Below are 17,087 nucleotides of genomic sequence, written 5' to 3' on the forward strand. Positions count from 1 at the left end.
CTTTGACTATGAAAAATTAAAGTCGTATACAGTAAAACCTTGGTTTATGAGCATAATTTGTTTTGGAAACATGCTTGTAATCCAAAGCATTTATATATCAAAGCGAATTTCCCCATAAGAAATAATGGAAACTCAGATGATTTATTCCATAGCTCCAAAATATTCATATAAAAATGATTACAATACTGTAATATAATACAAAATAAAAAAATACAAAATATAAAGAGAAATAAATTAACCTACAATTACCTTTGAAAACCTTAGTGGCTGGTGTGAGTGAGACAAAAGAGAGGAGGGTTATTGTGTAGGATGACTTTCATGGTCACTAATGGAATCACTGCTGTCTATTGGCTCGTCCTATGGACCTTTGTATATGCTCACATGGATGTTGACTACAGTACAGTATAAATAAACTCTTCGTCTACTCTATTTAATGTACCTGGTAATAAGGCTGCAGAAGAAAGCGTCCATATCCGCAGGCAGCCTGACCTAGAATGAAGCAAAGCATTCCTAAGCTTCCTCTTGAATGGAAAAGCAAAGGACTGTCCATAGGTGCTTTGAAGTGACAAAAAATACAGCAGTGCCAGTTGTGGGCACTTTTCAACGTTCTCAAAAATCACCAATTTCTGCCAGACACCGAAGCCTGAGATCAGATCAGGCATTTCAGCAAGGGAGATGATCACCCACAATCCTGCAGTGAATGAGAGAGAGAGAGAGAGAGAGAACCACCACTGGCTTAGTTGTGATCATGTGAGTTTTGGCATCAAGTACTACTCCTATTGCAAGACATCGCTCGTTTATCAGGTTAAAATTTATTAGAAATGTTTGCTCATCTTGTGGAACACTCGCAGAACAAGTTACTTGCAATCCAGCGTTTTACCATATAAGTAAATTGTCCACTTCAAATAAGGTAAAAAGACAAACAAATGAGAAAAATACTTACAGGAAAGGGTAAATATAACTCTGTCTCTGTATCTCTCTATGTAAGTCCCACACTCTTGATGAGAAAAAAGGAGAAAACCTTTACGAAAAAAAAAACATCTTCCAAGGACATTGGGGAAGATGTGAAAGATGTTCAGATGGAAAACAAACACATGAAAAATTCTCAATCTCACCATGATGTAAGAAAGGCTACAATACTCAAAATGCTAAGATTAAAGAAAAAGATAGCACCTGGTGTTGCCAAGGTATACGTTGCTGGTGGGACTTGGAAAGGTTTAAAGCCTTGAAGGGGGTACATTTGTTGGTGATCCTTTGCTCATTCTCATCATCCCTATCTGTAAGATTTCTTGGACCTCTGTTTCTTTCAAAAATTTTTTTACATGGAAAGCTTTAAACAGATTTTAAAAAGTGAAGAGAATAGTATAATGAACCTAATGTACTGGTCACCAGCTTCAACAATGACTTACATATGACCAATATTTTATCATTTATACCCCACTTGCTTTCCCCCTTCCTATTAAAGTGAAATGAATCCCAGGCATCATATTATTTTAACCAAAAATATTTCGTGATGACTAAAAAATAAGGGGTCTTTATTTATAGTTACATTATGAATATCAAGTCTAAATCAACAGTGATTACTCAATACAGTCAAATATCCAGGCATTATTCACATTTCAAATTGCTTCATAAACAACGTAAATGTGTGTAACTCTGGGACTTAAGTCAGAGTTCCAGTTAGGTCTATACATTACAATTGGTTGATATGTTTTGTGAATCTCTCTTAATCTAAAGATTCTCCATCTGTAATTTTTTTTTGTTCCTTGTATTTGTATATTCTCAGAATTATTTGTGGTATTGAGTTCCCACTGACTCTGCAGTTACAGAACATCAAACATAAACAATGTTTCTTTGTATGGATCTTTTTTATTCAATATGCAGGGCATGCTGACCATTTTAGTTAGGAAACTCATGCCCTTCATTTTTAGGAATCCTCTTGTGTTATTTCTTCATAATTTTTACCTCAGGTTTTTTTTTTTCTGTTCTCTCTTTCTCAGGCTTTTATTATTAAAATGTTAGGGGAATCTGGGTGGCTCAGTTGGTTAGGCGTCCGACTTCGGCTCAGGTCATGATCTGACAGCTCATGGGTTTGAGCCTCGTGTTGGGCTCTGTGCTGACAACTCAAAACCTGAAGCCTCCTTCTGATTCTGTGCCTCTCTCTCTGCCCCTCTCCCACTCGTGGTCTCTCTTTCAAAAATAAATAAACATAAAAAATATTAAAAAAATCAAATGTTAGACAAACTGGATTGATGTTTTACTTTTTTTTTTTTTTTTTTTACCTTTCTATTGTCTTTCTCTTTGTCTTTTAGTTATGGTGGCTTCTTGAGAGACTTACTTGACTTTACTTTCTAATCTTCTAATTGAATATTTTCCTTTTTATTTTTAATTTCTGAGAGTTCTTGTTCTCTGTACCATTTTTATAGCATCCTGTTCCTATGACTACTGTATTCATTTGTTTAGTCAGTAGGTATTTATAGAGAGTTTTAGGCACACTTCAGGGTGCTTGAGGCATAGCAGTGAACAAAGTCTCTTCCTTCTTGAAGCTGACACTCTAGTCAGGGAGAATCACACATTAGATGAAACAAAACATGATAAGCCCTGTGGAGAGTAATAAAGCAGACCAGGGGAAGAAATGAGTGATGGGACAGGACGGTTACCCTTTTAGGATAATGTTCATGGAAGGCTGACTTGATAAGATGGCATTTGAGTAGAGACCTAAAGAAAGGAAGGGGCAGCCATGTAGACATCTGGAGGAAGAGTATTCGGGGTAGAAGGAAGTACAAAGGCCATGAGATGTGAGTGTGCTTGGAATGTTTGAGGAATAGCAAGTAGGTCAATGGGACTGACATGGATAGGCCAGCAGGATATACAGAAGGGTAGGCAGATTTTCTAGTCTTGACAGCCTTCTATAATTCATTGTAAGAACTGTGGCTTTTGTCTGAGTGAGATGAAAGCCCTTGGGAGGTTTTGAGCAGAGGCCTGATCTGCCCTGTCAGACTTGTTGGAAAAGCATCATTCTTTATACTCTCTGGAGAATAGGTTGTTAAGAGACTAGTTAGGACACTATTAAAGTTACCTAGGTGAGATATATCATGTAGTGGAGGGGGTTGGATTTGTATGTATTTTGGATGATTTGCCAGTTAATTTGCCAGTTAATTGCATCTGGCTTGTGAGAACAAAAGGGGGGGTAAAGGAGAATGCCAAAGATTCTGGCTTGAGCAAACAAGTGAATGTCATTTCCATTTACCTAACTGGCAAAGAATGCACGTGGAGTAGATTTGGGAGCGGTCAGGATTTTGCTTTTAGGTATGTGAAATTGGCATGCCTGGTAGACATCAACGTGGAGATGTTGAGTAGACAGTTCAGTAGAAGTATGGGGCTTAGGGAAGCCTTGTTATAGGATGATAAGGAATTATGGTAAATATTACATTGTGAAACTTTGAATGTTATAATCTGTAGGACTTCTCTCTGTGTTTTAGTAGCTTCTACAGAGTGCTCTGCTAGGGTGCTCTATAGTGGTTATAAAATGGAAGGACATGGAGAGAAAATTTGCATATCATACTGTTCAGCACACAGACTTTCCCCTGGTTTTAGCCTTGTGTACTCCCCTCCACACCCCCTCCCTGTGAATTCCTATGTCCAGCCTCTGGTTCAGATTCACACTCTCTAGATGATAAACCTCAGGTGTGTCTAGTGGTTAGGGAGGGGTAGTTGTTTGCCTACTTGGGGTGGATATGGGTGTCTGGAGGTTAAAGTTCTAATACTGATGATATTTAAAAAATCTTTATTGAGATATAATTTACATGCTATAAATTCACCTGTTTATAGTACACCGTTCAGTGATTTTCAGCATATTCATAGAGTTGTGCAACTATCACCACAATCAACTTTAGAACGTATGTACAGGGCACCTGAGTGGCTCAGTCAGAGGAACATCCGACTCTTGATTTCAGCTCAGGTCATGATCCCAGGATCGTGGGATCAAGCCCCACGTTGGGCACCATGCTGAGTGTGGAGCCTGATTAAGATTCTCTCTCTCTCTCTCTCTCTTTCTCTCTCTCTCCTTCTGTCCCTTTCCCCTGTTCACATGCTGTCTCCCCCTCCGCAAAAGGAATGTTTCTACTTCTTCAAGAAAAAACCCCATTCCTGTTAGCCAGGATTCTCCTATTCCTCCCTCTCTCTCAGTGCTAAGCAACTGCTACTCTGCTTTCTATCTCTATTTGCTGATTCTGGACATTTCCTATTAATATTATCATGCAATTTGTAGTCTTTTGTGATTTTTCACTTAGTGTGATGTTTCCACGATTCATCCATGTTGTATCATGTATCAGTACTTCATTCCTTTTTATTACTGAACAATATCCCATCGTATTATATACCACATTTTGTGTATTCATTTCTCAGTTGATAGGCATTTGTGTTGTTTTCACTTCTTAGCTATTATGTATAATGCCTTTATGAATATTTGTGTACAGATTCTTGTGTGAACATGTTTTCAGTTTTCTTGGGTATATACCTAGAAGTGGAGTTGCTGGGTAACTCTGTATTCTATTTTTTGAGGACAGTGGCACTATTTTGCACAGTGGTGGCACCATTTTACATTCCATCAGCAAATGTGGGTTCCAGTTTCTTCAGATCCTCACCAGTACTTGTTATTATCAGTCTTTTTGATGAAAGCCATGGTGGTTGGTGTGTAATGGAATGTTATTTTGGTCTTGGTTTGCATTTCTCTAATGACTAGTGATATTGAATGCCGCTTCGCGTGCTTGTTGGCCATTTGTATGTTATTGGAGAAATTTCTATTAATAGTCTATTTTATTTATTTTTATTATTATTTTTTAGTTTATTCATTTTTTTGTTTTTAATTTTTTTAATGTTTATTAATTTTTGATAGACAGAGAGACAGAACATGAGCAGAGGAGGGGGAGAGAGAGAGGGAGACACAGAATCTGAAGCAGCCTCCAGGCTCTGAGCTAGCTGTCAGGACGGAAACCCACACGGGGTTCAAACTCACAAAACCGCAAGATCATGACCTGAGCTGAAGTCAGATGCTTAACTGACTGAGCCACCTAGGTGCCCCTCATTGTCCATTTTAATGGGTTATCTGTACTGTACAAATGTAAGATGTTAATAATAAGGGACACTTGGTGTGGGGTGTATAGGAACTCTCAATAATAATGCTACGTGTGAACTTGGCAAAGATAAAATTACTCACACGTGGTCTAATTTTATGTAAAGTTAGGGAACAAATAAAAAATGAGATAATATCCTCAATAATATTTTAGGTTATTTATCACTTATGATGAATGGTTTTTTCAGGCCAATGAATTCAGGAATGTATCATATTTTAATCATCATTTAAAAATATTGTATGGTTTATGGATGGCTTATTAAAAGATTAGAATAGAGTCTGAATATGGTTAGAATTAAAAAAAAAAAACTCATTTAGAAGTCACTTTAGGAAGCACCTGGCTGGTTCTTGATCTCAGAAGAACATACGACTCTTGATCTCGGGCTTGTGAGTTTGAGTCCCACACTGGTGTAGAGCTTACTTAAATAAGTAAACTGAAAAAAAAAAGTCACTTTAGAATGCTATAAAACCTTGGGCGCCTGGGTGGCTCAGTTGATTAAGTGTCCGACTTTGGCTCAGGTCATGATCTCACGGTTCGTGGGTTTGAGCCCTCTGTCGGGCTCTGTGCTGACAGCTAGCTCAGAGCCTGGAGCCTGCTTCAGATCTCCCTCTCTCTCTCTGACCCTCCCCTGCTCACGCTGCCTCTCTCTCTCCCTCTCAGAAATAAATTAAAACAACATTAAGTTTTTTTTTTTTAAAAGGATGCTATAAAACTCTATGATCATCACTGAAAACATTCTAATTGCTTTACAGGTGTGAAGAAGTACTAGATAACAGTGATTTCTGTGTTTATTTAAAATTATTTTTTGTTGTTATAACATATAACATATATATAACATTCTTATAAAGCCTGTTTTGACTGAATTGAGGGAATGTCTAATGCCTAAACTTTAGGATTTATTTTTGGATAACTCAGTATTGACTTTTCCTTGTAAAATTACTTGCCCCAGTTTCTTTTTTTATTGATTGATGTTGTAGACATAAAATTGTTTTAGAGTAGCTTTACTTTGTGGTTTTTCTTAGCTACACTGTAATTACTTTTGGTAATACTAGGTCTCTGCTTTTGGAGAATTTGAAGCTTTCAAGGGTAGTCCAGATTGTCTCAATTTTTATTCTATTTATAAGAATTTTATAAGTGGACAATGTAGTCACCTGACTGATCTACAATTCTTCATATTTAAACATTTTAAATTTAAAAATTTTTAAGTTTTGCTTTATACGGGCACCTGGTGGCTCAGTTGGTAGAGTGTCTGACTCTCGATCTTGGCTCAGGTCATGATCTCGTAGCTTGTGAGTTTGAGCCCCACATCTGGTCCTGTGCTGATGGTACGTAGCCTGCTTGGGATTCTCTCTCCCCTTCTCTCTGTCCTTCTCCAGCTTGTGCGTGCACACTCTTGGTCTCTCTCTCTCTCTCTCAAAATAAATAAAAAAATATTTAAATGAATATACTTTATCTCGACTCTTGGCCAGATGATGACATAATGAAGGAAAAGTTAAAGTTCTAGAGAGCATTTTATGCTACTTTTATATTCACTTGTGGAGACATTAACTATTAGTAATTCTAGGGACTTAAGTAATTGTCAGTGGTAGTTTTAAAAAAAAAGGATTACTATAAGATACATGAAATATGAGGATTAATATAAAAATAAATGAGATGATGTTAATAAAGATAATAAAGAGGGAAATTGTTAACATTTTACTTTACTAGAACATAGTATTTAATGTTAGTAACGTTAAATTAGACTAAAGCAACTAATACAACAGATGTGTAGCCTAATCAATGTTGTAAATTTTAGTGAAGCTTTTTAACAGTTGCATTTCATAAAACGGTGGTTTCTTAATGTGCATGGACCAAAGCAGTTTATATATATATATATATATACACAAATATATATATATATAATTTGCATTAAAAATCTGATAAACTATATACCACTCTGTGTCTTAATCATCTTAATATGGATCAATGGTTTCTGAGATTTAAAAAAGAGAGCAAACTCCCAATCCAATTTTATAAATGTGGTGCTAGATACCGCTGAACCAAGGGAAGAGTGAACTGGAAAAAGAAATATCTGTGGCTTTTATAAACCTCTTTACAACTAGGGGAGGGTTTTTTTTATCATGGGAAATAAACTTAACTCAATAAGAAAAGAGAAAAGAGAAGATGCAAACCTAATAGAGAACTGAGCAGTCTTGTGAAGATTACAGTGGAGTGAGAACAGCCTGCAAATAAATTCTGAATTGCCTCTGTCAGTCATATTCTATGTTATAGTTACAGAAAGCAGGGTAGAGTATAGTAGCTTCTTTCTCTGTGTGTGTACTATACTCAAGTGAAAAAGGTAATGAAAAATGAATCTTACCTTTCCTATTGTCTGTGAAGCCAACATTATCTGATTTCACTTTTTAAAGGCATCATGTGTTTGTAGGAATGATTTTTAAACACCTGTTTGTGTTCATTATAATTATAAGGTAATTAAAGTAAATGATGAAATCACCTGGGTTATGTAATTGTGCTTAGAAGCATTATATATTTTTGTATTTATGTTCATAATGGACTTTAAAATTGGGAGTTTATTAACAAATTTATTGGATACTGAAGTTTTTGTTGCCAGGAAAGGTAAAGATGATTTTTAGAGATGCTAAATTAATTTATGACCAGAATCTGTATTGTATCAATTCTGTTCCTGAAATTTGTTATTTTCATTTTTTGTGGTTTCTTTTATTATATGTAAAAGTAATAAAAGCTCTTTTTTTTTCCATTAAACTGTTTACAGTATGAATGATAGACTTCATTATTCCCTCCCGGTGAATACAAATGTGCGGTAGTCATCGGCTTGCTTTCCTCTGTCTGTTCTGAAACTGTTCAGGCCCTGATTGTTGCTGCCCCCAGTGACGAGCTTTGTGTTCCCTCTCTGAAAACTTCACAGTTAACCGCGGTGCAGATGACGGGCATGGATGGAGGGCTCTGAATATTGGTACATTCGCCTATTTCTTGAAACTGCTGTGTAATTTTACTTTTATTTTTATTTATGTATGTGTTTATTTACTTTAAGTTTATTTATTTTGAGAGAGAGAGAAAGCACGAGTGGGTAGGGGAAGAGAGAGAGGGAGAGAGAGACACTCAAGCAGGCTCTGCACCATCAGTGCAGAGCCTGATGCAGGGCTTGAACCCATGAACTGCAAGATCATGACCTGAGCTGAAGTTGGGTGTTTAACCAACTGAGCCACCCAGGCACTCCTGTTGATGTTTATTTTTAAATTAAATTAGATTAAATTAATTAGATTAAATTAGCTTGAACTCACAATCCCAAGATCAAGAGTTGCATGTCTACTGATTGAGATAGCCAGGCACCCCTGGGATAGTAAAGGACTCATAGATATTCTTTGTTACATTCCTTCAGTATTTGACTCAGTTTAAGTGATAGGGTATTATGGTGCTTCTGTTATTCAAATACTTTCAAATAGTTAGAGATTTTGATCCTTTAAGGTTTTTTGTTTTTAATAATAAAAAATACTTTGAGATCTTCACTTTAAAGCCTCAAAGTACAGGGGTGTCGGGGTGGCTCAGTCAGTTAAGTGTCCAGCTCTGGTCATGATCTCATTGTTGTGAGATTGACTGTGGGACTTGCGCTGGATATGAGCCTGTGTAAGATTCCTTCTCTCCCTCTCTGCCCCTCTCCCTCACACACACACACACAAACACACACACACACACACACACACACACACACACTCTCTCTCTCTCTCTCTCTCTCTCTCTTTTTCTCTCAAAAAAAAAAAAGTCTCAAAGTATAATAACTACTTCTGCTCCACCCCAGGAAGAAATAAGTTTTGTAGTTAATTGTTTACACACACATATGAAAAATTATTTGCAGTCACTAAAATATAACAAAATACACTTACCCCTAAAATATCGATTAATCAGTCTGTGATGATTCAGTTCCTTACAATTATCTTTTTGAAGATGGACTATTACTCAATTGGTTACTGTGAACATGTCCATTAATGGGAAATACCAGGTGAAAACATCTGGAAAAAGAGTTCAATAAATAGCCACTCTCTATTTATACAGCTGTTGATATTCTGGCGTAAACCTTGTGCAACTGTTTTGGAAAGGGTGCTATATACTGTTCTACTGAGAAGTCTCTAGTATGCACTTTTGTGACATTTCCTCTCCTAAGTTGTCTTGTTCATTTTAGTGAGCTAAATTTAGTGTATCAGAGTTTTGCTGCTTGACTAATTCCTTTAAGTTCACTGTGATCCTATGAGCTACTTATATTCTATTTGAGGAGGAAGTAATGTAGTAGGNCACATCTGTTTTCATAACTTTTGTGAAACTTTTGGAACAGACCCATGGAAGCCGCAGGAGCAGATGTGGTGCAGAGAACAAATGTGGTCTGGAAATGTTTGGTTAGTTCTGCTGCTGAATTGGAGTTGGCGGCTCATATGCTGTGTTATGATAAAATAACATGTACCAAGGGGTTGAACAGGAGACGTCCTTCTCTAAACTACCTTCTTCAGACAACAAACATTCACTTTTTAGAAGTGAAGTAGATTATCTAATTGGGCTGAACATGATTGAATGAGATATAAATAATAAAATAATGAAATAGTTATGAATATATAGTATTTATTGAAATAAAAATCTCTTGGCAGTGTGTTGCAGTAGGAAGGGGCATGAAAATCAGCCAATAAATGATAAAATACATGCTCATTTTGTGTTACATAAAGAACTCTGTGGTTCATAGTGTTAAGGAACAGACATAGGATAGTGTAGTGCTTGTATTATAGGCAAACCTATGTATGCTTAAATAGACTTGTGGTAAATGTGAATTTATGTTGGTTTTTGTATTTTAACCTGAATCCCGTTATGATTTCTGTCCTTGCTTTGTTGATTATGTTAGGACTGGATACTAATAGCCAGTTTATGATTGCACTGGTTTTCTTAGGCAATATTATTGGAAAAAAAATTTTTGTGAACAGCACATTGATGTTCCTCTAGCACCCTCTGCTGGATATAAGAATTAATTCACCAGACTAGGAGATTAAAAAAAATATTTATCAGGAGGGCTTTAATTTAATTGTGTCTATCAACAAAGTCCATTCTTCGAAGTTTGTTTAAATATTTGAAGATTTTTTTCTGTCCTCACTGATTAATTGATAGTGTTAGTAATAACAGTTGATAAAGTTGTTTTCTTCTGGACATTCATTCAAAGCAGGAAGGTATGAAAATAAAGATGTGATCTCTGGCTTATTATTTCAACCCATTTAGTTTTGGTCTAGGCAGGAATAACAGAACCTCTCCTTGACTTTTGGAATGAAAATCAGATGATTAATTAGTATGACATAACATATACATAAGAAATGAAAAAGAAGACTTGAATTGTAGATTCTTTTATCGTAGAATCACTGAATATTCTGCATTTTAATATAAGACTATTATCTTGATAATAGAAGCTTATGAATATAATTTTTGGAGTCTGAAAAGAAGTTAACTTTGTTAGACTGGTTTCTTCCCTCTATCTGTCTTTATTAACTTTTTTCTTATTCTAATTTTTTGTTCTCGGTGCCTTAGGGCTCTTTTCTTGTGACTGGTTAGACTTCTTCTGACTTGCAGAATCTAAAATGAGCATTTTGTAGGGTTTACATTAAAAAAAAATTTTTTTTTCAGGCAGAGAAGGACAAATATCATATGTTTGCACGTATAGGAGGATTAGGAGGAACTTGACGGAGGAACAAGGGGGAGAAGAAGGGCGGAAATGGTGGGGGAAAAGGAGAGAGGCAAACCGTGAGAGACTCTTGAATGCTGACAAAAACTGAGGACTGATGGATGTGGGGGGGAGGGGGGATGGGCATGGAGGAGGGCACTTTGGGGATGAACACTGAGTGTTGTGTGGAAACTAATTTGACAATAAACTATTTGTAAAAAAAAAAATAAATAAATAAAAAAAATAAATAAAAAAAAAATTTTTTTTTAGGGGCACCTGGGTGGCCCAGGCCAGTGAGCAGTGACCAACTCTTGTTCAGGTCATGATCTCATGGTTGGTGGGTTCGAGCCCCGCATCGGGCTCTGTGCTGACAGCTCAGAGCCTGGAGCCTGCTTCGGATTCTGTGTCTCCCTCTCTTTGTCCCTCCTCAACTTGCATTCTGTTTATCTTTCTGTCTTAAAAATAAGTAAAACACGGGGCGCCTGGGTGGCTTAGTCGGTTAGGCATCCGACTTTCGCTTAGGTCATGATCTCGCGGTTGGTGGGTTGGAGCCCTGCGTCGGGCTCTGTGCTGACTGCCAGCTCAGAGCCTGGAGCCTGTTTCAGAGTCTGTGACTCCCTCTCTCTCTGATCCTCCCCTGCTCACGCTGTCTCTCTCTCTGTCTCCTAGAAATAAATAAAACATTAAAAAAATAAGTAATATATTAAGAAAATTAAAGAAAAAAAATTAAAACTAGGATTGGGACTACCTAGAGTAATGCTCATTTTAATCTGGCCAAATATAAGAGTTTTTCTGCTTTGTATATATCATCCTTTATACCTAAAACCAATGAGGCTGCCTTGTTCTAAGGATCAAAGTCAGCATTTAGAGGGAACATTTTTCAGAAATTATGAAGCTTGACTTAGGTGGGTGTCACTTCTTTGACATTGTCTTTGGTTCTTACACTCAGGATTCTTTTTATTTTTTGTTGAGATACATTTCACATATTATAACATTCATCCTTTTAAAGTTTACAATTAGTTTTTAGTATATTCACAAAGTTGTGCAAACTCTCTAATTCCAGAACATTCTCACCATTTCATGTCCATTAGCAATCACTGCTCGTTCCTCCTTCCCTCCCTAGCTACTGGCAACCACCTAACACACTTTCTATCCCTATGGATTTGCCTGTTCTGGAAATTTCATATAAATGAAGTCATACAATACATGGTCTCTTTGTGTCTGGTTTCTTTCATTTAACATTTTCAAGGTTTCTATACATTGTAGCATTAATTAATTAATGTAGCAAAAATTAATTAATATTTTGGCTGAATAATATTCCTTTATAGGGATACATCATATTTTGTTTACCATTCATCAGTTGATGGACATATGAATTGTTTCTACCTTTCGGCAGTTATGAAAAATGCTGATATGAACATTTGTGTACAAGTTTTTGTTTGAAGATGTTTTAATTTCTCTGGGATATATACCCAGGAATGGAAATGCTGGATAATAATGGTGACTCTGTTTAACTTTTTAAGAAACTGAGAAGCCATTTTCCATAGTGGTGACACCAGTTCACATTTCCAATGGTAATTCATGAGGTTTCTAATGTCTCTACATCCTCACCAATGCTTGTTTTTTTCCACTTTAAAAATTACAGCTAGCCTTGTGTGCATGAGGATATATCTCTCTGTGATTTGGATGTGTATTTCCCTAATGACTAATAATGTTGGCCATAATTTGATATGCTTACTGGCCATTTTCATATCTTTTGGGGAAATGTCTATTCAAGCCCTTTACTAATTTTTTTAACTGTGTTGTTTGTCTTTTTATTGTGACAGTTCTTTGTATATTCTGTTTAGAAGACTCTTTTTTTTTAAAAAATATTTTTATTTATTTTTAGGAGAAAGAGAGAGAGAGAGAGAGAGAGAAAGACACAGCGTGAGCAGGGGAGGGCCAGAGAGAGAGGGAGATACAGACTCTGAAATGGGCTCCAGGCTCTGAGCTGGCAGTCAGCATAGAGCCCGACGCGGGGCTTCAACCCACCAACTGCGAGATCATGACCCAAGTGAAAGTCGGACGCTCAACCGACTAAGCCACCCAGGCGCCCCAGTTTACAAGACTCTTTAATTAAATTTTTTAAATGTTTTATTTATTTCTGAGAGAGAGAGAGAGACAGCGTGAGCAGGGGAGGGTCAGAGAGAGAGGGAGTCATAGAATTTGAAGCAGGCTCCAGGCTCTGAGCTGTCAGCACAGAACCCGACACGAGACTTGAACCCACAAACCGTGAGATTATGACCTGAGCCCAAGTCGGATGCTTAACTGACTGAGCCACCCAGGCGGCCCCTGCTTATAAGACTATTAACAGATACATGATTTGTAAATATCTTCTGTCCTCTAGGTTGCCTTTCACTTTTTAATAATGTCTTTTGATGCTCAAAATTTAAAATTTTTATGAAGTCCAATTTATTATTTTTCTTTTGTTACTCATGGTTTTGGTATTGTATTTCAGAATCTGTTGCCAAATCTGAGGTCTTGAATTCTATGTTTTCTTCTAAGAGTTTTATGGTTTTAGTTCTTATATTTAGGCCATTGATCCATTTGAATTCATTTTTGTATATCATGTGAGGTAGGGGTCCACATTTATTATTTTAAATGTGTCTATCCCATTGCCTCAGCACTGCTTAATGAAAAAAAAATTCTTTTTTATAGAATGGTCTTGGCCTTCTTGTCAAAAATCAATTGACCATTGATGCATGGGTGTATTTATGGACTCTCAGTTCTTTTCTGTAGATCTATAGGTCTGTTCTTATACCAGCTCCACATTGTTTTGATCACTGTAGCTTTGTAGTAGTTTTGAATTCAGGAAATGTGAGTCTTCCAACTTTGCTCTTCCTTTTCAAGGTCATGTTAACTTTTCGAGAAGTGCTTTAGTAAAATTGTTTGGCTTTAATTCTGTGTCTTTCACTTATGATGGTGAAATTGCTTTTTCACATAATAGCTAATAGCATCCCATGGGACTAATGTTTGTTGTGAAACATGTTTTGAGACAGGTGGTAGTGAGTATGAAAGGAATATTTGCTTTGATATGTCTTACTATTTCGACAATATTGGTAGGAATTGACTGGTTTAAACTCCTGCCTTCCCACTGACTTTTTTTTGTTAGGAACAAATGGCTTAATTCATTTTAATGATCTTTTGTTGTCAAAATACAGTTTTGTTCGTAGATAATGTTATCGGCACCATGCTTCCCCACCATACTTACTTTGCTTTTGTTGCTGTTTTAAAAACTTTCTCAGTATGGAAATTTCAATCATACATGAAATTCGAGAGAATACTAAAATGAACTTCATGTGCCTATCACTCAGCTTCTAGAATGGTCAACTAATGGCCAACGTTATTTCATGATTATCAACTTTCCCTCATAACCCCCAGTTTATTATTATTAGTATTATTTTTAAAAGTTTGTTTGTTTGTTTATTTATTTATTTAGAGAGAGGTAGAGAGACAAATAGAGAATCCCAGCACTGTCAGTGTGGAGCCTAACATGGGGCTCAAATTCACAAACCGTGAGGTCACAACCTGAGCCAAAACCATGAGTTGCTCACTTACCTGACTCAGCAACCCAGGCACCCCACCCCATTTTATTATTTTAAAGGAAATCCAGACATTATATAATTTCATCCATGAACACTTTAGTATCTATTTCAAAGAGATAGGAGTTAAAAAATACCAATTATTAAAAAGTTAAAAAAAAAGAAGCTTTGTGCCCAATGTGGGCCTTGAATTCATGACTCTGAGATCAAGAGTTGTGTGCTCTACTGACTGAGCCAGCCAGTGCTATAAAACCAATTATTATTACACCTAAAAAAGTAATAATAACTCTTTTAGTTTTTTAAAGTTTATTTTTATTTGTTTTGAGAGAGAGAGAGGGAGGGAGAGAGAGACAGAGAGACAGAGAGAGAGAGAGGGAGAAAGAGAATGGCAAATAGTTTCTGTGCTGACAACCCAGCATGGACTCCAACTCACGAACTGCAAGATCGTGACCTAAACTGAAACCAAGAGTCGGTTGCTTAACTAACTGAGCCACCCAGGTGCCCTGAAAAGTTTTGCTTTGTGAAAGATGCTGTTAACAGAATGAAAAGACAAGCTGTAGACTTGGAGTAAATGTTCTGCAAATCACATATTCAGTAAATGACTTGTATCCAGATTGTATAGTGTACTCTCAAAACTCAATAATAAGAAAACAACCTAGTTAAAAAAATGGGGAAAAGATCTGAGCAGATATTTCACCAAAGAAGATATACAGGTGGTAAGTAAATATGTGAGAAGATGCTCAATGTCATCAGTCATTAGGGAAATGCACACTGAAACTGAAATGGAACACCATTGCGTGCCTATTGGAATGTCTTAAATCCCCCTCCCCTCAGAAAATGACAAAACAGAAACTGACCATGCCAAGTGTGGTTGAGGATGCATAAAATTATAAACAATTTGGAATGTTTGGGGGTTTCATAAAACATTAAACACACACCAACCATACGATCCTGTCATTCTTCTCCTCACTGTTTACCCCAAGAAATGAAAGTAGATGCCCATATAAAGATGTGTGCGCAAAGGCTCACGGTTTCATTTGTTCTTGCCTATACTGGAAACAACTCAAATGTACCTAAACTGGTGAACAGATAAGTCAGTTGTGGTGTATCAACACAGTGGCACAGTTTAACAATAAAAAGGAATAAACTATTGATAAATGCAACACATGGTGAAGCTCAAAATAGTTATGCTGGGAGAAAGAAGCCAGGTAGTATGGAATACCTGCTGTATGACCCAATCTCTATGAAATTCTGGAAAATACAAAGTGGTGGATAGTGACAGAAGCAGATCAGTGGTTACTTGGGGGTTGGGGCGGCGTGGTTAGGGCTGGAGGAAGTTAACAAGAGACATAAGGAATCTTATAGGGGTCGTGGAAATATTTATCTTGATTATGGCAGTGATTTCATGGGTGTGTGTATATACACTTATCAAATTACACACTTTTAATACATGTAATTTATTATATATAAATTATACATCAGTATAAAAGAAGAACATAGCAAGGTCTGGAGTATTCTTCCCAAGCATAATTTTCACACGATTTTTTACCATGTCTTTTACAATCTTGGAAAAGCAGGAAAAAACGAGGCTACAGTTATCTAAAGTGTGATTTATATCCACTTAAAAAAAGTTTTTAATTTTGATTCCAGTATAGTTAACATACAGTGTTATATTAGTTTCAGATGTACAACATTGTAATTCCATAATTTTATACATTACTCAGTGCTCATCATGATGAGTGTACTCTTAATTCCCTTCACCTATTTCATCCATCTCTTCCCCCCGCCCCCCCACCTCCCCTCACCCACTTCCTCTCTGGTGACCAACCATCTGTTTACCCTCTGTAGTTAAATCTGTGTTTTGGTTTGTCTCTCTTTTGTTTTCCTTTTGTCCGTTTGTTTTGTTTCTTAAATTCCACATGTGAGTGAAATCATATGGTATTTGTCTTTCTCTAAGTGACTTATTTTGCTTAGCATTATAGCTCCATCCATGTTGTTGCAAAGATCCGTGTCCACGTTAAATACCAATGTCTGTGAGTTTAAACTCTGAATTTATTTTCAGGCAACTACTCTAAGAGTGAGGAAATTAGAAGAAAATATTGAAGCAGAAAGAGCAGCACATTTGGAATCAAAATTTAATGCTGAAATTATTCAGGTAAAGCAGAAACAAAAATTTTTTGTATGGATTTTATTAAGTTGGGGAGAGCGGGATTCTGTTCAGAGAACTAAGGTGTGTGTTTTACATTGGGTAGCATATTGTTGCATATACTCAATATTCTATATGTGTCAGGATGTAGTTGAGGATAGTTTTCACTGTATTTGAGGAGGGGTGGACACATTACAGCCCACAGGCCAAATCTCACTCCTTGCCTGTTCAAGGGAGATTTTGTCTTGTCTGTGGAGTTCTGTACTGCAGTGCAAGGTGGGTGGCTGTGACAGAGACCTTATGGGCTGCAAAGTCCAACATATTTGCCACCTGGCCCATTACAGGAAGATTTGCTGATCAGAGTATTCTTTTTATCAACAGCCATGGGATGAATTTCTTCTTGAAAACACTTAAAAAATATGCACCTTCATTTACTGTGTGTATATCCTGTGCACATTAATACACAGGATATACACATTAATACACAGGATATACATTGCTTATCGCTGTATTAAGAG

General features: G+C 36.6%; 1 protein-coding gene across 1 annotated transcript in view; it reads left to right on the forward strand.

Annotated features, from left to right (window-relative positions):
- The window catches only part of CCDC171 (coiled-coil domain containing 171), a 285,435-nt gene that overhangs the window by 42,504 nt on the left and 225,844 nt on the right, over positions 1 to 17,087 (forward strand). Inside the window, exon 8 of the mRNA XM_077765058.1 lies at positions 16,486 to 16,578. Coding sequence (XP_077621184.1) covers positions 16,486 to 16,578 — 93 coding nt within the window. The remainder of the gene's footprint in view (positions 1 to 16,485; positions 16,579 to 17,087) is intronic.

This window comes from Crocuta crocuta, unplaced genomic scaffold, assembly GCF_008692635.1.
Source record: "Crocuta crocuta isolate KB4526 unplaced genomic scaffold, BGI_CrCroc_1.0 scaffold687, whole genome shotgun sequence".
NCBI lineage: Eukaryota > Metazoa > Chordata > Mammalia > Carnivora > Hyaenidae > Crocuta > Crocuta crocuta.